General features: G+C 38.6%; 2 protein-coding genes across 2 annotated transcripts in view; one reads left to right on the plus strand and one right to left on the minus strand.

Moving 5' to 3' along the window:
• The window catches only part of ANO3 (anoctamin 3), a 460260-nt gene that overhangs the window by 62320 nt on the left and 375496 nt on the right, over positions 1-22444 (minus strand). Inside the window, exon 18 of the mRNA XM_075548400.1 lies at positions 19562-19622. Within this exon, the coding sequence (XP_075404515.1) occupies positions 19562-19622 (61 nt within the window). The remainder of the gene's footprint in view (positions 1-19561; positions 19623-22444) is intronic.
• On the plus strand, positions 12784-18325 carry MUC15 (mucin 15, cell surface associated). Its single transcript, XM_075548398.1, has 3 exons — positions 12784-13474; positions 16093-16242; positions 18165-18325. The coding sequence occupies exons 1-3, from the start codon at positions 12784-12786 to the stop codon at positions 18323-18325; spliced, it is 1002 nt and encodes a 333-aa protein (XP_075404513.1).

The following is a 22444-nucleotide window of genomic DNA, read 5'->3' on the forward strand; positions in this document are numbered from 1 at the left end:
AGGAGAGTTGTTTATCAGGACAGGATACAACGTTCTTTCAGGTCCCCCAATAAATGCCCAAAGGGGCATTCCCTTCTGCTGTAAGCCTCAGCCCAAGGGTATTCAGCTCAGGCTTTGTGGTCAGCAAACCTACCTCCCTGAATTTAGCAGCCAAAGCACCCCACTCCAGCAAGCCTCAGCTCAAAAGCACTCAGCTCCACTTCCTGGGTTAGCTAGTGCACTGTCCCCAACGAAGCACCCAATGGTAGTCCGCTCCCACACTAGCCTCCTGCAAACCCCATTCACAATTAGAGGTGAGTTCTATCCGGACCTTGCCCTACTTCCTTACCAGACTCATGCATGAAAGGTTGTTTGGTGAGATTAGAGACTTTGGCTAGATGAGCCACCTTTAAGAATTCACCACCCAGGCATCTTTATCTGCTGGCATGAAGAAAATATAAGTGGTAGGAGAATGTGGAATTTCAAACACAATTCCTTCTGCTTTCATATGGATTGTGTCAACTCACAGATACACACACCTAGCTGCTCTTCAGAATATGTGCAGGATTGAAATCACACAGCAAAATGTTCACAGCCAGAGTTGACCTGGACATATGAATCTTTTTAAAGCACCATGACTATTTCTGATATGAAGTTAAGGTTAAGGGCCATGTCTAAAATATGTTTCTGTAGCTAAAATTCAATGAAAGCAGCTTATAAGTTTACAAGATATAAATTGTATTAATCTTTCCTCTTCTCTTCTGGATATGGGCGCTTTGGGCAATAAAGTAATACCAGACTGATAAGTACCACTATGATGATACTGAGGGTGTGATAGTGCCATTCTTTATACATAAACTAGACATTGATGAATCGTTGTATTGGGCTCGTAGCATTTAATTTCCTTCAATATTTTGTTAGAAAGAAGTAGAATTCAGATTTTCAAAAGTGCTAGTGACGGGAAACAGATGTCTGGCCTTATCATTGTCACTTGTTAAGTCATATGGAATTATGAGGACAAATCAAATACCACTTTTCTGACACCAAACTGTATGGAAGTCAAAATCAGTATAAATTTATTTTCAATTCTGTTTTCCTCTAGCCTTTTCTGTCCCAACACCAGCTGTGCATGAAGCCCGTGTTCCTTTGGTATGACCTACTGAGAGATCTCACAAGCCAACATGCACACTCCTCCAGACCGCCAAGTCTACGGAAGACTTTCAAAGTTGGGAATCCCAATAATATCTTCACTTCTGATTTGTTGACTACAAAATAGTTTTTCCATAAGCCCTTTAGAATAGCAAGCAGTCACAAGATTGGAATAACTACTGATCTCTTTTCTGTACTGGGGGCTACACTTTTGGATTTACCTCTGACCCTTCAATTCACCTGCCATAAGCTCAGGGGTATCCAGGGCACCACAACTCTGGCCTGCTGGTTCTTACTACTTCAGTTAAAGTAATTCTCTATTGTAACTCACATGAAGCACTATGCTTATGGTTAATGTTTCATTATGGCCAAGAAATACAAATGAAGAGATGCAAAATCTGGGAGGGTTCACAGAAGTTTGCTGTCTCCCCCAAAGGAACTTACTGCCTTCCCACATGCATTGAATGTCTTTCACCCATCAGGAAACCCTTGGAAGCTCAGGCACAGAGCCTTTATTGGGGTTTCTAAGTATACATGATTGCTTGAATCCCGTCTCATCCCCTGACTCCTTCCCTAAAGCTAACTGATAGAAGAGGTGGTCTTTCTGGCCTGGCCAGCTGCATCTGACTCACCTTATTAGCAGAAGTACTTAATTGTGGCATGGAGGCCTATTAATAACAAAGGCTTCTCAATTACTCAATCCTCAGGCTTTAGAGCATCTCTCAGGAGCCACAGGTAAAGACCAACTATTGCAGGTAAAGTTCATCTTAAACCTCACAGATATAATACGTACGATCTTCTTCATGTAACTATAACTTTAATAGAAAGGTTAAAAGTTCCATTTGATTCTTAAGGGAATTCTAGAGCAATGTCCTCTGTTACATAGAGGTTACGACTTGAGTGTTAGGCCGTGACACTGTACACTCATTGTCACAGTGTGGCTCCCAATTCATAATGGCTCTATGAGTTTTCAAAGTTGTACACTTTAAACACCAGCAGACTGCCCTATCATCTCACCTGCTAAGTTGCTAGTGGTTTTGAACTGCTAACCTTCCAAGTAGTAGCTGAATGTTTAACCAGGACAACACGAGGCCTTCTTCTACGTGACAGGATCTATTAAAAACATACAATTTTAGATCCAGGGTCATGTTTTTATTTCACTGGAAGCATGGTACCAATATATATTCTGATTGTATTTTCAGATCCAACCGTGACAGTAATGTGACTTCAAGGTCTAGAAACTGCACTTGTGGATAATTTAACCACCTGGGGCCAACACTAAACATCCCTTCTTCCAATATGTATTGTGAGGATTATTCATGGGTGTGAAGCAATTCAAGGGCACCACTTGAAAGAAGCCATAGTTGGTCAGTACAAAAGAACATTATAAACATTGCACAATGAGTCATCTCAGTTGGCTTTCATGATGAAATCGAGAGGTAACTATTCCTTGTTGAATTCCTTTGGAGAAACAAGATCTAGAATGGGATTGGTTTTTCCTAGAATTTGGTATAGACTAAAAAGTATGATTCACTGAAGCTTGATTGTTTGTCAAGAGATTGCTTTGCCTGTCAGCTGTCTAGACCAAAGATTACTACCAAGTGAGCTAAGTACAAATGAAACATTTGATATGTTAATCATTTAAATGTTATATGTTGATTTCCAGGAGAGTACATGACAACACAAATAGGATTTAGCTCGAGGTTGACTCTAATCAGTTGGTTATGGTTGTCTGGAAGACAATGAGAAAAGGGATTCTGGGGCCACACTGTCTTCAGGAAAAGGGATCGAGTGAGATGAACTTAAACTGTTCTGGAAGTGAAAACAATCTGAGGTGTTGTATTGAAAGTACCTTGTGGTTTCCCTACCTGGTATAGGCCACGATTACTGTAGTCCAGTTAGAAGGGGGTCAGGAGCTCCTGTCACGTACCAATGTCTAAGGGTGTAGTGTACCCTGTCCAATTCATGCACCGTTCTCACAGTACAGATATAAAATACCTTATTTTTCAAATTTTGATTTTTCTTCTAGTAATTGGCTAATTTGAACATAACCCATAGAATTCTACTAAGCCCCTTAGTTAAAAAGTTCATTAACTTTAGCCTCAATTCATACCTTTGGTTGAATAAGTTTTAGGGGTTGTGATTATCAGTTAAACCCTTTGGATTTCAGCAATGTTTTAATTTTAGAATTACTGCCCTCTTTTCTGGGACCGATTACTGGGAAGATTCTTTGCTTTCAATTTGCAGTTGACTAGTTCCTGCATCTTAACTGAGGTCTCATTTTTCTCCCAATGGTTGGGCACATATCCCCTTGCACAACGGAAACCAAGTATGAATCCTGGGCTTACTGAGACCTTGGCACCAGTCCCCAAATATTGATGTGCAGACACCCTCACCCCACCCCCCAAAAAGAGCAGTTTCACTCTTCTCTCTTTCATAAACCATGAAAGGAAGTGGGGGACATGTGCCAGGTGGTTATCCAACTCTAGGGTTTAATCAAGCATGACTGGAGCACTTGTGAACCGCTCCAATGTCTAAACAGAGAGTGGAATACTGACAGAACACAGGGTGAAACCACATGATCCAGAAGGCTCCCAGGCCTCCTGAGTATCACATGGCCGTTCTCTACAGACCCCAGTCACGTTCCACACTCCTGAGATTTAGCTCGAAACTGGATTCCCATCCTGGTAATTACAGGGAACCTAATACTTCAGAGCCTCTTTAAAGAATCCACCACAGATTGATTCACTCTAGGCTAAGTGTGACATTTTAGAAAACTCTTTTCATTCCACTGCCGGGCAGTTATTGCTCATGACAAACCCCACTGCGTTTCCTCTGCTCCGTGTTAAGTACAGGAAAGGACAACAGCTAAGGAAAAGAAAGATGTTTACGAGTCAGGAGAAGCGCTCTGGGCAGAGAACAACAGGTCCAGGGGTGCAGAACCCGGGGTTTGTCAGAAATTGCTATTGGACAAGAACATTTAACCACGTCTGTGCTCTTTTTGCACAAAAGGTTTCACTTCAAGCAAGAAGTGGATGGCCTTTGTTTCACCACTTGGAAGCGAATGAGACCTCCCCCATGTCTGAAGAACCAGCCTCTGAAAGCTCAATGGCTGGGCTTTTTTTTAAGGGCTCAGGGAGGCGATATCTCCATGCTGACAGCTGAGAAGCAGGTCAGTCAGGTTCTTAGGCATTCTATTATACAGGCAGTGTACAGCCAGCCGCGCCTAAGTGTGTTTCTCCGGCACCCATCTTTTTTCTCGAGCACTCAGCAGAGTCATTGGGAGCCCGACCACAGTGATCAACGATTACATTTTCGCTCCTGTGTGTCAGCCCCTCCTAGGACGGAAGGTAAGTGTGTGCGGCTGTGCTGGATCTCTCGTTCTCGCTCCTTTAGTAAGCAAAGCAAATCAGAGCAGCTTCCCACTTGGACAGAGCAGCCTGGCAAGTCACTACAGAGACCTTTGTTGAGCAAGGTAGTTGTTTTTATGAAGTAATTCTCCTTCCGACTGAGAATGTGCAATTTTGATGGTGCTAACTTTAAGGATTACTAGAGGATGGAATGAGTTGAAGAATTAATGAAACTCTTACTTAAGGTGGTTGTGATGACAAGATCGAATTTCTGTACGGTGGATTTATGAAGGTTTCAAAACACTTCAGAAATGGGAGCATGGACATAAATTGAACACACATTTGAATGATTTATTTTACTTTAAATGGGGGGAGCTGTAAGTATTCAAACATGATAGCATAGAAAAAAATCTCACAACATAATGACATACACACTTTTACATCTTTTCCAAAATTTTCTTAATTAAAAAATTATCAAAATGTTGCATATAAATTTGATATTGATATGATTCCATTTCTAACACTCATTTGGGTATCTAAAAGGCTTAAGATAAACGGAAAAGCCAAACACACTACTATTTGCTTGATTCTGACTCATAGTGACACTGCCAGAGTGGTATATCTATGGGAGTAGTCAGCCTCATCTGGTTGGTTTTTAACAGCCAACCTTGAAGTTGACAATCCGATGCTTACTTAACAGCATTACTTTACTATGAAAGACATCTATGGGATAAATCCGTGGATACAGTTTCTTACGAATATTTTCATTCAGGGAACATGCAAGACTCACTTTACTAAGAGATAAGCATTTTCTATTTACCCACTTTCTATAGAGTATCAGCTATATGAACTTTTCCTACAAATAGTGAACTGTAATAGATGGTTAAAAACTGATTTTTAAAAAAATTGGGTCCATATTTATTTGTGAGATTCATTCTTTTTTCCTGTTTGACACTCACCCAGTTATTTAAGTACAGATAATTCTCAGATTAAGAATGTACTACTTCTGGATGACTCTTGCTTTCCCTTTACTATGACCTAATTTGCCCTCCTTTTACTAGTCCATACTTGCAACAGATTCGCCATTACCAGCCCTTCCACTGAGGGCACAGGCGGTGTCTGAGTCCCTGGTCTTAGGCACGAGTTCTTTTCGTGTACCACACCACAGGGAGGGTAAATGGGAGCCAACCAGACTTACCTACAACTTAAACTTACAGACGCACTTAGGATGGCTCTTCCTGCGGACTGCCTACATTGTTGCTGAGCACTAAGTACTCCCACATAGCAGGTGGCCTAGTGGATTACCCCTTAGGTTGCTAACTCTCTGGTGAGCTATTTGAACTCACCAGCCATTCTCGGGGAGCAGGATGAAGCTTTCTACTGGAAAGATTGACAGGAAACCCTAGAAAGAAGTTCTAGTCACTCAAAGGGGACTTGGAGTCAGAATAGACTTGATAACAGTGGATTTGGGTTTGTTTGTTTGTTTGTTTGTTTGTTTGTTTATGGAGTACTATGGGAGTCATGGAAGCACTGTCAGGTAAGTAAACAATTAGTAGTGGGTTTGGGTTTGGGTTAGAGGAATGTGTGTGTGTGTTATCTAGTTTCACACTTGTCTTTAAATAAAACATGACATTGAAAACTTTACCATATGTTGTGGGGTTTTTTGTTTGTTTGTTTTCCTGAAGGAAAGTCAGATTTCCTTCTCCTTTCCCCCCATTCAATTTAAAGAGAAATAATAGAGTAAAGGCCCTTAGGGGAAAAAATCCTACTACTGGGTAGTCTTCTTACTCTCGCAAACCCTAAGAGAAGAGCTATTTCTAGAACTCCAATGCTTCATGTCCCCTACTCTTGTAGCTCCTTCATTCAGGAATGCACAGGAGGGTCCAAAATGGGAAAGCTAGGCCTGGGATATTGGTGATAGGTGGGTCTGCGTTTCCTATATTAAAGAAGAATAGAAACTCAGCTGTCTTAATTGGCAGGCAAATATTTATAACAAAACAAAGATATAAAACATAGAGGAGAAAAGTAATGTAATGCCTTTGGTCATTTCACTATGGAAACATGCTTTCGTATAATGCCTTATGTTTTTATTTCATATTTCTGATACAGACTGGGGTTGATCTGTATTTTTATTTCTCTTCTCTTGCATAGTGAACTGAGCATACCAAGGGATCCTGTTTTTAAAACTTGGTATGAAATGAGTAGGGCTCAGTTATGGCAAGGGAGGTGGCTGAGCAGAATAACGGCTTTATGCATGTGCAGGGGAACAAAATTATGCTCATATAAGGTGGCTTTGCTTTGCTTTACTTAATGGCCAGGCTTCTTGGGGTGGGTTGGGGTGGAGGGCAGAGAAGGGATTTGTTTGTGTGTGTGTGTGGGGGGGGGGGTAATCACCTCCTCTAGGCCTCCAGTAGTAATGTGAAACCATTTTTCAGTGCCAACACCAAAGAGAGGAAAGAAAATAATGTGCTTATTCTGTGTAAAGAATGGCTTTTAAAAAAATTGTGAAACTTATTCACTCTATAAGTGTACTTTTAAAAAGTGTTAAAGCCTAGAAATAAAGGTCTTTCAATATATAAAAATACTAGGATCTTTATTTTATCAAAATCTGGCTGGGAATCTTCCTTTATGCCTCTTCTCTATAAGAATTCTACATTTAGAAGTTTGGATAGTTTACAGTGGTTTTTGTTCATCTGTTTTATCAGTTCTCAGTTGGCGTGGCTTTGATTCTGATGCATGGCACAGTGCCCTAACGGCACAGTCAGGTAAGTGTCAGACTGCTAGGTGCAACAGTTCAAATCCACTGGCTGCTCGGTAGAATGAAGATGAGGCTAGCTGCCCCACAAAGATTTACAACCTCAGAAGTCCTCTGTAGCGTTGCTATGAAGTGGAGTAGATTTTGGTTAGTTTTGGTTTTGAAAAGTTTGGAGATTTGGCTTTTTTCAGTTGGGGATGTCTTGAGTAGATTGGTAAGTCTTTTCCCTACAGCATCTCAGAGTGAGTTTGAACTCTGAGTGGGGGAACATTTTGCCCCACATATGGATTCAGTGTCACCTTGAAAAGTCCTCTTTTATTGTCCTTCCGGACAGTAGCATCAGTAGTAGCATCAGTTCAGGTGCCGAGCAACACCAAGCTCAGAGGAATAAAGCACCGCTGGATCCTGCATCCGTCTCACAATTGTCACTCTGGTTGAGCCCATGGGTGCTGTCATTTTACCAACCCATCTCTCTGAGGGTTTACTCTCTCCCATGGATCCTCCTTCAGCCACCCGACCCCTTCATTACAGGCTCGAAGTGTGTGGGATGAAATGTCACGATCCTCCCTTCTATGGAGCATGCTGACTCTACTTCTTCCAAGCTCCTCATTTCGTGGCACTCCCTGGGGTCACCAACACGCTCTGTGAGCACCACAATTCAAATGCCCCATTTTCTACTGGCTTTCGTATTCATTGTCCACCATTTGTACACATACGAAGCCATTGAAAAGACCAAGACTTGAGTCAGGCCCATGTCCTCAAAGTGACATATTCTCTCACATTGCAAAATTGCCCCAGCAGCTTTCAGGAAGTTAACTAACTGGTTGTCCTGCATTTCAGTCCCTCTACAAATATCTGCTTTCCCACCCCCCACCCCATACTTTATCCTATCTCTGCTCCTGTCACCTTCTGCCCCTACACCATCCCCGGGGAAATAGTTGAACTTGGGTGCATCCAAGCAAGGCAGCCACAGCCGAGCATCATTTCACATAGGAAACAGACACTACTAGATACACACCTGTACTCTGCAGAGAGTACCTGAGAGAGCATGCAGAGAGAAAGAATGCAGATTTAATGTCAGTCCTCTAGGCCCTGCTTATTAAACTATGGATTGCCACTGAATGTTTGGTCCATAACTGAATGTGGGGCCATGAAAAATCTGACAACCATACAAGGTTTTTGAACTGGTGATCAAAACTTAATTCAAAATCAAACGTGTACTGAATTCCAGGTGTTCCTGGCAGTACCCGCCAGTGTGGCAAGTTTCTCAGGGGAAAATGGTCCACCAGGGGAAAAAGTGTAGGCCCTGCCTGTAGTCTAAGGCCCCCAAACAACCCCTATCCCCCTCCTCTTCCGCCCCCTGCCTGTTGTACAATGTGCTCTGTTGAGTTCAGGATGAGCCTGTCCTTAACAGCAATGGCCTGATCCTGGCCTCGGCACAATGTCCAGGCTGGGGTTCAGAATAACTTATGGCTTCAATTTCTGGCTACTTTTACTCCTTTAATATCCAAGTAAGAGGTGTAACCTGGTTTTCTTTGGAGCCAGGAAGCAGAAGCTATACCCCACAGCCATGTTTAAGAATAAGAAAAATACATCCTTAATCACAAAGGCCTTCGGCCACTCATGGATTGTTTCCTGAATAGATTATAAACAGTAGTCACAACATACAAGCCTTCTTCTCCCTCTCTTCCTTTGTGTGGGAAATAAAGCGTAGTTACAGCCAGATTGGCTCATTAGAGATTTAGGTGCCTTAGCTTTTCAAACTGCAATGAAAAGGTGAGTTGAGGGACAAAATCCCCAGGGCAGTCCAAAGTTACAGGCCAAGTGAATGGGAGCCACGAAACTCACTTTGTGAATTTCATGAGCTGCAGAGTCCTCGTACGGGGACAGAAGGCAATCCCATTGCCGTTCTCTTTCCTCGTGCAAAAGCCTGCGAAAACTAGCACAGTTGCAGCTCTGCTGTAGCTCTCTGGTGACCGCTTTATTAGGAATTGAAACCCAGAATGGCTAGTTTTAGAAAGAATAATTCCAACCTCATAAGGAGATAGAATGGGGGCAGGCATAATTCATAAATTAATTAAACCGCCTACCTATACTATGGTCAGCTAGTCAATTCCAACTAGTAGCAACTCTACCTTGGATTTTTCATGGTTCTGACTCTCTATGGGGCAAATAACATCATCTTTCTCCAAAGGAGCCCCAGGTGGGTTTGAACTGCTGACTTTATGGTTAGCAGTCTGGTGCTTACTGTATAGCACCACGTGGGCTTTGCTCAGTTGGATGAAGAAAGCCTATGGTGTTTGCTATGAAGTTGACATTGTGCAAAGCATAACATATTTCTGCAAAATTGCCTATAAATATTTTCCAGTCAAACTGAATTTTGTATTTTCAATGTACTAGGTGAGGCATTATTAATTTAAGGAACTGGTAGTGAACTGGAGGTCCCGGAGATGATTATGCACATTCTGCTGCTCTGTAAACAATTTGGTGAAAGTGACTATTTAGAAACTACAAGATACACTTGCTAGGAATTCCTTAAAATTATGAAGAGGTACTTGATGAAGTTCCAAACATTCTACTTTTCAGTCTTTTAGGAAATTGGAATTTGCGAGCTTTCTTTGTTAAAATCACAAATTTGGGAGAGGTTATGCTACGAAAATAAAAGTGGGGAAAGTTCTAAAGCAGCTAAATACCAAATTCTTTTTTTTTTTACTGCAACTTCCACTGCACAGATAAATAAAGATTAGTTTTAAATTAGACATGTTTAGGATGGAATCCTATCACTATCTCTCAGTTACTGACAGTGTGACCTTCGGTATGTCATTTTTATGCTTTTTGCATCTTTCCATTACTTGTAAAATGAGGTTGATCAACTTTTCCTTAGTATTTACTTTGCATGTTTTAGGTAAGAGTCAGATAAAATAATATGTAAAGCAGCTGTGTTGTATATACACAAAATAATGTTTTACAGTCATGCTAACAAATTTCACAGTTTGTTACAAAAAGATGCATGCTATACAAATAAACAGAATTATCACTAAAGCCAGGTAAACATGACTAGGTCAAGAAAAATATATTTCTGAAGCTTCTTCCTGTTCCTCTCCCAGTCAATATGGTCACCGTCCTTCTTGTAGTAACAACTTCACTGACTTCAAATATTTTTTTTATTATTTGGTTTCTGAGCATATACGCATATAACATCCACCGATTGCGCTGTTTTCATGGGTGCAGTTCAGGGACCTCGATCCTATTTCTCAAGTTGTGCAATCATTCTCCTTCCATTTCTCAATTGTCCCTTCCCCATGAGCACCAGTCTGCTGCCTCTGAGCTTCCTGTGTACTCTTTCTATTTGCGGTTGTCAAAATGATCTTATTTAAATAGTTTTTAAAGAGCATACTGCTTAGGGTACACATGGTTTACTCGGTAATCTCAACTATTGCTTGCTTTCGAGAAAATTTCAGGCCATGCTTTTGGTTTAAGGCTTGATTTTGGTGTAAGGTTTATTGCCAGGCAATCATCTCATAGATTCACCCCACCTCCATGGCTCTGAAAGTCTCCACTCCATGATAATTTGTACTTCTTGGCTGCCTTTTCCTCATTGGTTCAGGATTCTTTGTTGCGTAATAGTTGTAGGAAGGAGCACCCGCCAGGTTCTTCTGGTCTCATGTCTAAGGACGTTCTTAGTGGAGACCATTAATATTATTATTGCCCTGCTTTTGAACTGTATACACACAGAATCACATACAATGGGTCACTTTTTAAGTTCTGTTTTATAGAGATTAATCTGTATTGTTGTTTATATGTCTAATCTGTTAATTTTCAATGCAGAAATATTAGAAAATGTATTATAAAATCTGCTACTGCTTGACATTTAGCTCGCAAACTCTCAAAATAAAAATAATAATGTTTTATAAGATAATATTCTTTTAAGTCCATGTCCCTGTTTTTTAAGTAGTATTTTCTGGAGTGATAAGCAAAATTCATGAAAAACCTTAATTTAGCAATGGGCTAGACCTCAACAATCTTAGGGATTTTCAGGTATGGAGTGTCTGCTTAGGGATTTTCAGGTATGGAGTGCATCAGGATGACTCATGGATATCGAAGGTTGCTCTTCAAACAAGGGCAGAGATGAGAGCTTAAAATCGAATGTCAATTAAAGTGAATATAAGCTCACCAACGGTGCCACTTGACAAATCAGGAGAAATAAGGCTGGAAAAATGTGTGGTGCTTTTAGGGAACGCTCATGAGAAATGGAGACAATACTGGCTCTACCTCTTTCCAGATCAAACTAACTTCGTCTCTTTTACTGTCTCATGGCTCGTGTGGAACTCTGAGCAAGCCACATGACCACTCTGAGACTCAGTTTATCTCAAAATGAGGGTCAGGCCTCATTGCCCTCAGGATCTTTGTTAGGAACAAATGGAATATTTGTGAATTCTTTAAACTAAAACGAGTGGTTAGAGTGGTTAAGTGCTTACTTTCAGACAGATACACCATATTATTTCATCATCAAAACAGCACTATAAATTCAGTATGGTTATTGGTGTGATTATTTTACAGGTTATCGGTAAGGCCAGATTTTTATATAAACTTGATTCCCAAACCCTTTTCCGTACCATTCTTTTTATAAGAGGTGCTGCTTTCCTTGCTTAAGGGACAGAATGGTGCACTTAAATTCCTGACGCTTCAAGCCCAAGTACTGCCACGATCTACGTAAGCATTGCTTTCAGCATCCACTTTTCACCATCAATGTTTGCATCATCTTTCACACTCTTTATTTGTAATATAAAAGAGCTTATGAAATAATCTCCCAAAGTCGAATCCTCCCTAGTTTGAAATTAAACAGGAAAGGAGACATCCTAAAAATGAAAAATATAATGAAAGAGGGATGTCACAATGTCAAATAATTCAAAATATGGATGCTAAAAAGTGTTTTCAAGTGAATTTTCTGGGTCTTTTCTTGTAAGGACCTGATATAATTAGAGGATACTAAGTATGCCATTTATATAGGATATATGCCAAATATCTTTATAAAGTATTTGTTTCCAGGTCTGCCCTATATGCCCAATATTAACCTTAAAAGTTACTTATCAGATTCATATATACTGGGACTTTTAAGAAACTTACAGGAAAATGGAATTGATAGATTATGAAATTGTTCCACAAAATTTGTAAAAAAAAACATGTGTGAATGTATATACACACATGCAGACACACATGTATACATGCACACACATAACTTGTCCAAAGCCAAATGACCATTGAGTCTGGGCTAGAAAAGTTTTTGTCTAGTATTATGGTATTTTCCTAGAAGGAAGGAATATTATATGGACAATAAAATTTAGGAACTCTAGATTTAATAAATAATTTCAAGAAAGCAATAATTTGGAGGAAAAAATTCAGTATTATCATCTAATATTAGATTGTCTGGATTTAGTAACTCACAAAACATAAATCTGTTTTAAAAAGTCAAAATGCTTCATTTAAAAATTCAAACTGCTGTTATTTTTTTTCAGATACTCTTTAACAAAGTCTTCAAAGTTGGCTACAATGTGGACCTTAGCAGAAGTTCTGTTGGCATCAAGTTCGTTTAGTTTACTACTATTTGGAACCCATGGGAAGGAAAATTCAGAAATTCGTATAACAAAAAGCAATACAGAAGTCTTAAAAACAGTTGGACATGAATCTATTCCTTTGGAAACCGGAGGAAAATTAGTGGAAGAAAATAGAGACACCTACAAGTCCAGCACAAGCAATCCCTCTGTGTTAGATCCATTAACTGATAAACATGCCAAGGAAACTGTCTCCAGTGACTCGTCAACAGACAACTCTTCCAGGATTAGACCAGCGACAACCACATTCTCTACAAGTCCTCCCTTGATCCATAGCTTTGTTTCTAAATTGCCTTTGAACTCATCTGTAATAGAAGAGCATTCTTTGCCAGACTCAGCACCTGCCAATGCAACATCACCTGCTGTACCTGCAGAGACGTTCACGTCGCCAATGGCTACTTTGACCAGGAATCAAACAGACAACAGTTCCATGGCTGTTAGTATCCAGCCTCCAGTACCAACTACCAGGTCTTTGACTCCCTTGATCGTGGAACCAACTACCTGGCTTACCACAGCCAATGATAGTTTTGCTGGCTTTACACCCTATGCAGAAAAGACCACTGCACAACCCACAGTAAAATTTACGAATACTTCAAAAATCCTTTCAAATACGGCAGACCCCCAACAAGGTAAATATAAATGGATTTCATTTTGATTTTATGTAAAACTAAATTTCTAAGAAGAATCTATAGATTGAGTCTAAGCAATGTGACACACTTGGGGAGAAAGAAGACAATATAATAAATAGCATAGACAGTGCTTACTTTTGTAGGCCAATTTTGATATTCCCTAGATAGAGCAAAGTGGTTTTAATATTTCATTACTACATACCAGTTAATAGTGAATGGCTGTATGCTAAGACAGTGGAATATAATGAATACTTTAGGTTGAAAACAGAAACTAAAGCAGGACAGTTTTGAAATAATGGGTAAGAATTTTCATGGATTTTTAAAAAATACATGCTATTTGGAAGACTATAATACAAAATCTTAGTATGTCTCTGTGTGTAGTCTTAAAAATGGAACCATATGAATGAATTTATATATCATCTAGCACAGGATAGTACAGGACAACAGTAGAACCTGACATAAGAATCTTTAAAATAAATTCATAGAAGGCAAACTTATTTAATTTTTAGTTTATTTGCTAATGAACACCATTTTAGCTTTGATTATCACAAGATAAATGCATTGTGTAGATTTGTTTCATTTAATTTAAACCAGAAAGGGGAATATATCTTTAAGATTTAATGTTTCATTGACCATATTTTCTTTCATTTTGAAATCTAACCATAATTTGCTTCCCAATTAATAACAGTCATCAACACTCATTCCCTCCTCCTAAGAACTCACTAGCTTCCAGTGGTATTTACTTGCAGATTATATTTAACAATGTAAAAATCAAATCATATCTAGAAATTAACATATAATATTGTTGCCAGTGTGTAGGAGACAATTTCAATTCTAAACTCTAATCTTTGTTTTAGTACCACAACCAAATTATCTTGTGTGTATAATTTTAACATTTTAATTTATATAGATTCTCATATTCCATTATAAATAAATATATATATATATATTTTAATTCCTTCATTTGTCTCTCTAAACTGAATACAGGCAGTCCCGAGTTATAAACTAATGAGATCCACTCCTAAGTTTATCTTTAAGTTGAATTTGGAGGTAGGTTGAAACAGTGGCAAACAGTCTTATTTAGGTTCATTTTAGTGCAAGAAATGGCTCTAAGCCTTTTCACTGATTTAAAAACTTCATGTGAAGGTGATGGTGATTAAGTATTTGTCACAAGAATGGATTGGTTCAGTTATTACTTACACCAACTAAAACCAAACACTGCGATTAAGTTGATTTTGACCCTAACCGCCCTATAAAACAGAGGAGAATTGTCCTTCGGGGTTTCTCAGGCTGTACATCTTAATCAGAGGAGAACGCTGCATTTATCTCCCGCAGAGCTGCTCCTAGAGTGGACCCCTGACCCTGCAGTTCGCAGCCAAACAGGAACCTGCTAAACCACCAGGGCTCCTTATCACTTCAAAGGGGGCAGATGTACAAGTTCACTTATGTTAAAGTGCAAGTGAAAGTTGTTGCTAAGGCAGACATTCCTAACGCCACATAGTGGGAACATACTGCTTACATACTGAGAATCCTAAGTGCTTAGTCCTAACATTATTCTCTTCTGCTGGGTTTGTTGAAAAAATGGCAATAGCAATTTTATTAAGTGCCAGTGTGGAGGCTACGTGCTATAGAATTGGGCAGTTATATAGAATCAGAACCTAAATGATCCCTGGCCTTCCTAAGCCATAAGCTTCTCTAGATGTGGAAGGGAAAAAACACACAGAAAATTAAATACACCAAAACCTTGGACATTAGAATCATAAACATTTGAAAAAAAGACATTATTTAATATTGCTAGAGATAACAATTTTAGGATATCTCACAATTCTTAAGTCACAATAGCATCATGATTCATTAAAATAAGACAACAATACTGTGAAAGTTACATATAGAAATGACACACTATAAAATGAAAGGTCAGACCTCTCTCATAAGTTCATAGTATACTAAAGACACTGATTTGAAATGTCATATACTGATGACTTAGCCCCCAAATAAGGTACTTAATAAAGTAGGGGGCAGAGTGAAATTAACTCAGACCTATACATTTGTTCCAAAGACTCCTGTGCGGCAAATATGTTACTTTGATCCATTTATTGTACTTGGAAATATCTCATATCATGATATCCTAAATAAGATGTATTGATTTTTCCTTTTATAATTCCTTTCACTTGAAGTTTTATAAATTAATTTTCTATTACTCATTCCTTTTAAATATTTAGGGAAATAAGCTCAAATTTCATTTCTTCATTTAAGTTCATCAGAAATTCAGAGGTGAGAAAACATTTAAACAATAAAATTTTAACTTTCATATCAAGTACAACTGGTGTCGACACATGAAATCTTGGTAAGACAAATGTAGATGAAGCAGCTATAAAATATTATGAGGAGTATTTAAGGTAATTTATGAGTATTTAAGGTAATTAAAATGATAAGTATGATTTTATCAGGATGTATTTTTAACACATACAAAGTCACCATGATTTAGTTTTAAAAACATGTGAAACATACTTCAGTACATAGGAAGTCCATCTGTACTGTTTTTATTTGAAGAATTATCTTTTATTTCCTAGCTGTAAATTAATTTATTTCCCCTTCTTTGTGTGTTTGTTTTGTAGAGAATAGAAATACAGGAGTAGTGTTTGGGGCCATTTTAGGAGCTATTCTGGGTGCTTCCTTGCTTAGTCTTGTTGGCTACATGTTGTGTGGCAGAAGGAAAAACGATTCGTTTTCCCATCAGCGGCTTTACGATGACAGAAATGAACCAGGTAAAAAACAAAAAGCTTTCACAACTCCAGCTGAACACGGTGGTTTTAGTTAAGTGAGGGTGCTTATGCCTATTACATTACTTAGAAGAAATTTATTTTAAAACCCCCCAAAACAAAAAACATGAAAGCTTTCATCTTAACTGCTTTGTTTCTCAAAGAATAAAACCACAATAATGATGAACCTGTAAGTGAAATTTAAACCTAACTTGGAACTCTTGCTCATTGCATCAAATCTGTTTTGAGTAGTGATCCCTGAATTTAAAACACATCAATACAACTGGAAGTTACGGGTAGGATATAAAGAAAAACTCTGGTCTGATTAAGTTAATTGAAATGTCATTAGTTGCCATTGTTGGATCTATTAATAGATGTGATTTGAGCATCAATTTATTCTCCTTTGACCCTCTTCTAAAGACTACAAACCAATAATCACCCATTAGTCACCATCTTAACGATTTGTTTAAAAAGATGTAAAGGGTGGCATATTTGTATACATAAAGTTCAATCTTTTTCAATTCAAGAATTTCCATTCAGAGGATGGGAGAAGCCAACCATGCTATCTAGGAATGAGAAATGTATCTGCTAAATGAAAGCAGTAGATTTTGATATTTAGTAATAAAATACTAATAACATACATTAAATAACTTCAAAAGTTTAAGTGATCATTTCTTTCTTTTCTGAATCCTTCAGAAAAAAAACAAAAGTGTGTTTGACCTTGCACCAGACTTTGGCCACCAGAACAAAGAGCTGAATTCTCTGGGGGGGGGGGGGGTCCCGCTGAGACGTCCTATTGGTTTTTCTATAACCTCAGGTCATGAATGAAAAATTACTAATTTTCAGAATGAAGCAGATTAATCGTAAATTGAACTAAAGTCTGCTTATTGGCTTCTAGTATTAAATTTCAAGATCTTATCTTTTCCTGTATCTTTATAAGCTAATCTTATCAAATTGATACAATATAATGGGATTGTCATTAAGTTATAAGAGAATAATTAAAATATATTTCTACTTACCCTTCAAAAGCAATATTAGAACAACAACAAGACAAAACCCATCTGGTTTCCATCAAGTCAATTAGGGGTCAAGGCAGCCAGTGTACCGTATATGGTTTCTCATGTCTGGGCTCTCAGAACTATAGTCCACCTTGCTTCTATGGCATCTCTGGGTGTACTTGAACCTTCAGATGAACAGCCCTTCATGCTAACCATCATGCTCCCTACCCGGGAACGCCAGCTTTTAGACACTTCTGCCAAATCCCTACGTAGATGAAGATACTTAATTCAATGATTAAATTGCTAAGCAGGTCACTAAATGTAGATCTGGATTGTGCATGTTTGTTTTCCTTTGAAAATCAATTCATGAGCAATATACATGACTTGGTTACTATTTGGAAAAGGAAAAATAATGCGCGCTGTATCAATAATAAGAAAACCTCAAGTAAATGACAAGTGGAATTTACCAGAAGGAAACAAGCTTTAATGAATATCTCTTTTCTCATCTCTATCTTAAACAGCACACTCATAGAGTTGCCAAGAAATTTGCATAATAATATCAATTTTGAATTTACTTTAAAATATTTTTATGCTTTCAGTTAAACATATGAACACTGACAATATTCTGAAATTGTCAAGATTCCAAGATCAATGATGCACATATCTATATTTTTGTAAACATAGTGATGATATTCTTTTATGGTACTTTCTAATTAATTTTTGGACCAACTATAGTGAAATTTTGAAAGTAAAACTGTTCCCTTTGTCTCAGAGAGATGTGACTTGAAAATATCCTTATTTAAAATTTCAAAAATAGTATCTAAAATAATCTCTACATATTCATCTACAATTCCGAGATTCAATAACATGTCCAAGCCTGTGTCTTTAGATTCTTGCTATCAACTATTTTTGTTTGTTTTGCTTTTCTAGTTCTTCGATTAGACAATGCACCAGAACCTTGTGATGTGAGTTTTGGGAATTCTAGCTACTATAATCCCAGTGTGCTTGATTCATCTATGACCTTGGGCCGAGAGCGTGCACCGGAGGGCATTCCTATGGACGACATCCCTCCACTTCGGATCTCAGTATAAAACTAAGGGGAAAAAGGCTTCAGACAATCAGTGTTCACTGACATTTGGCAGTCTCCTAATCCACCCGCCAAAAGATGATGCAGAATCACTGTTACGTGGATTATGCAAAAGAGCCCAAACAGGAGCCTAACAGCAGAAGCACACAGAAAGAGTGACTCACCAATGGGTTTCTTTTATTACTTTTTTTGGCTAGGCTACAACACACACTAACGAACACTCATAAGGATCACGATCTATAATTTATTAAGAAGTGATGTTCATGGAATCAGGTAAAACTGTAAGATTCCACCATGAGAGCCTTGTTAAAATTAATCCTGGAATGACATATAGGGACCTTTTGTTTGTTTCAAACAGAAACCAACGTTTGCTTCTTCATTATTGCCATTCTGTGGGCAGACATACTTTGACGAGGTGTTAGAATGATTATGCGATTTTTGGTTTACACTGTTACAGAGGATATGGAACAAAGTTCTTGTTACCGGTGAAACAGGAAATAGGAATGGAGAGACCAATATTCTAGGATTTTTTTTCATTTTTCTACAAGAGTCCATACATATGGTCTACTTCTTGGTTACACGTAACTGACCCATGGTAGAGAAGCCACTAACTGGAACGGTAGTAGTTTCTCTAAAGAGTTCAAATGGTATCAAATTCTAATCTGGCTGTATGCATTTTAAATTTCAACTCAATTCCTTAAAAAAAAAAAAAGCAACCGAGAAACATGGTGACAAAAGGGAGGCATTGCATAGTCTTGCACATAACTTGTTAGATAGAGTCAGGATTTATTTCCTATTAGACATTGTTTAATCATATATGGAGTATATTCTGGATATCTGAAAGTATGAAGTCTAGAGGTTTATAAAAAGGAGACATAAGTAAAGAAACAAACTGAAAACTGGAGATGAAAATTTCTCAGCAACCCTGTAACCAGGATTAATGCAATCAGGTTAATTTGGATTGTGGTATGTTCTGTTTGTCTTTAATGACTATTTGCTATTAGCATGAAAAACATGCTCTTTAGTATATAGTAATGTCTTGGGATTTAGAGACTAGAGGGCTCAACCAAGAGATACTCTCACAGAAATGATACATAGGTAGAAAGGGTAAGTACCAAGCTAGGGATTTGATTGTTAAAATAATACATGATGTGTGTGAGAGAATATATGTGACAGAGATAATGACATACACAATAACCTCAGAAAAAGAGAACTGGCAAGTAAACAATAAGACACTTACCCCATATTGCCATAAAAATAGCAAAGAAGACTGTCCCTCCATTATCAAACAAATAGGTCACCTTAATGGGAAACAGAAAGGTTAGTCCCAACAACACTGTAATATGAACGGTTAGCATTTAGGCACTATGATTTCCCCCAATGGAAATACGTTATTTGATCATTTGTAAATATGAGATGATATTCTTTAATGAATTCTGAAATCATTTGTGTCCTTTTCTTATTAGACAAAGTGAGTGAACAACATTCTTTCTCTGTCCATAGCCCTTCCTTCTGGTTTCGATTGCACCTCACCTCCATTCTTGTTTAGCAAGTTCAGAACCTCCTGGAAATATTTCCGGGCCACAGAGAGCCAAACTATAATGTGAGGCTATTTGACATGAGCTTTGCAAATGAATTATACCTATGTGCACTTTCTATAAGCAGGGCTTCCAAAAGTGGGGAATATTTGAAAATACAGCCAGTGACCACTTTGAGTGACATGGTATCAAAATAATATTCCATTCTCACATGGCTTTCAGATGGAGCTGTGGGTTCAGCAATGGCTACAAACAGGAATGGGTCCCTGGTAAGTTGGTTTAGGTTTCATAAATCAACAAACATTTGGGATCTAAACCACCTGTGCCTGAATTAGACATTACCTGAAATTTGAGAAAGAATAATGTACAGTTATGTCATGCTAACAGGATGCTCATGTGTGGGGGGAGGTCAGATGCTCACAGGCATCCTCCCAGAGGATGATCAGTTGTCAGACTGCAGTGGGCCCCACTCCCTGCTGTTAAGAACAATGGATGCCTGCAGTCATCTATTTGGTTCCAGTAGGTGGGGTTTACACCCTATTGATAATGGATCCTATGGAGACCCAGAGAACAGGTCGAAGTTAAGCTGCCATCCTAATCTAGGATCCGCCCATCTTGTCACACGTATATTCCCCAATCCCTCCTCTTCCTGTTGCGTGTATGTCCCTAGACCACCTCCTCTCATTACTGTATTACCTATAGCACAGCCCCTTCCTGTGACGTATGTCCTCACCTGTAATTAAGGGGTTTGCCTGTCCCCAGAGAATATAAAAAGCCTGGGCTAGCATTAAAGGTCTCTCCCTCCACGTGGACCATCAGGCAGGGCTGAGGTGAGCATGCTACTTTGAATCGTGTCTGACTTCATTTATTTCAATACTTCTATCTCTCATGCTCTCTATAACTTTACTATGATCTTTACTTATTATCGCTGTACAATTGCGCCTACCGGACCCATAATGATGTGTTAGGGGTTGGCTTCCCCTGACACTCATGATTGCAAGGTTTATTTAATCTTTAAAAAGCTCTGGTTAAATTCGCTTTTTTTCCTTTTCATGTTCATAATACCAGTATATAAGTTATTCATGAAGATTGAACCAATGTAGTCAAATCGATTAATATGTTGGCAGTCATATAATACTCCAGAAACAATGGCGAAACTACAGATTCCACCTGAGAAAGAGAGAGACAGCGAGAGAGGAATAATTACAGACTTATGACCATCAGAAGGAGAGTGGCCTAGAAGGAGGTCTTCCTCGCTCAGTCTAAAGTGTGGAGGTTGCTTCATGAAGCCATTAAAAAACTCATACCCCCATTTTAATTGTAACCTCTGAGGCATACTACAAAGCAATATGTTAAACAGATAACCATGAGAGATATTTTCTTGTAAGGTAAGATCAACATTAAAAAGACGTGCTCATTTTAGAAGCTTGTAGCTAGAGCAAGATGTCCTACACGGCTCTAAATTTCTACGACTTTACAGACTGGGATTTCTAATAATGTAAGAATTGGTTCTCAGAACAACCATCAGTACACGTTATGTGCAGGAGCCAAATGATTGAAAGTGAATTCTCTTACAGAACTCATCAATTTATCCCAAGCAGGAATTCCGTTTTCTTTTGTTTCGTTTGATTTTCCTCCTAAAGGTACCCTACAGAGACACCTGTGGCTGCCAGGCAACTGAACAGCTGTCTCTTTCCCTTCATAAACAGAGTACCGGAAAGAGCCTCATACAGTGTGAAAGCAGAGTCCTTACACAGCGGAGCCTAAAGGTCCACAAAAACAGTTTGGCTCTCCCCTGCTTCAAAAGGAACCATGCTTTTCCAACAGTGGCAAATAAAAAGCCACGCTTTACAATTTGGCTGGTGTAGACACACTTTGTCATAGTTTCTTTTTCAAAGCGATCCCCTCTGTATCTCAATACATATTCCAGCTTTCTTTTGCAAAGTTTAAATTTTTCCCACGACCTCTTTAGCAGGGTTGTGAGATTATTACATTTATTTACTACAAGTGAAATGGTAACTTTTTAGAACTATATCCATAGCACAGAGTGAGGGAAGCATGTAAGCTTCCTGGGACAGGGATTACATACATGGCATGGGAGAGAAAGCCAGCATAGGAATTCAGGAGTTAGGAAGTTGTTCTAAGGAGCAGCATTACTTGAGATGTACTGATCATCCCATAGGGAAAATCTTTGATGGTCCATGGCAATAGAGAGAGTAATTAGCCTGCTGTTCTGTAGTCCTTGGGTAATACAAATAATGCAACACCTTCACCTGTTTACAGAAAGTTTGGAGGTTCAAGTTTACCCAAGGGTGCTGAAGGAATGCCTAGTGGCTGCTTCAAAGAACTCCACCATTGAAAACTCCAGAGGTTTTGTTCTGACATCCCTAGGATCCCTATGACTTGGAATTGACTGTACATCAACTGCTTTTTTAAAAACAAGCTGGCATTTGTATCCTGATGTGCTAAGGAATTCATTTGGGGTTATAGCCATAGGAATACTAGCATTCTAATATCAAAGTACACTAGAAATGAAATAGAGAGAAAGAAGTGCCATTCATGTCTCCATCGCCCCGGAATTGAAT

This window comes from Tenrec ecaudatus, chromosome 4 (genome assembly GCF_050624435.1).
Source record: "Tenrec ecaudatus isolate mTenEca1 chromosome 4, mTenEca1.hap1, whole genome shotgun sequence".
Lineage (NCBI taxonomy): Eukaryota > Metazoa > Chordata > Mammalia > Afrosoricida > Tenrecidae > Tenrec > Tenrec ecaudatus.

Bases quoted from the DNA above. Each gene is read 5' to 3' on its own strand.
- MUC15 (XM_075548398.1), top strand. From the start codon at position 12,784: ATGTGGACCTTAGCAGAAGTTCTGTTGGCATCAAGTTCGTTTAGTTTA. The intron at 13,475-16,092 runs GTAAATATAAAT...TTTGTTTTGTAG, and splicing joins TACGGCAGACCCCCAACAAG to AGAATAGAAATACAGGAGTA. The intron at 16,243-18,164 runs GTAAAAAACAAA...TTGCTTTTCTAG, and splicing joins CGATGACAGAAATGAACCAG to TTCTTCGATTAGACAATGCA.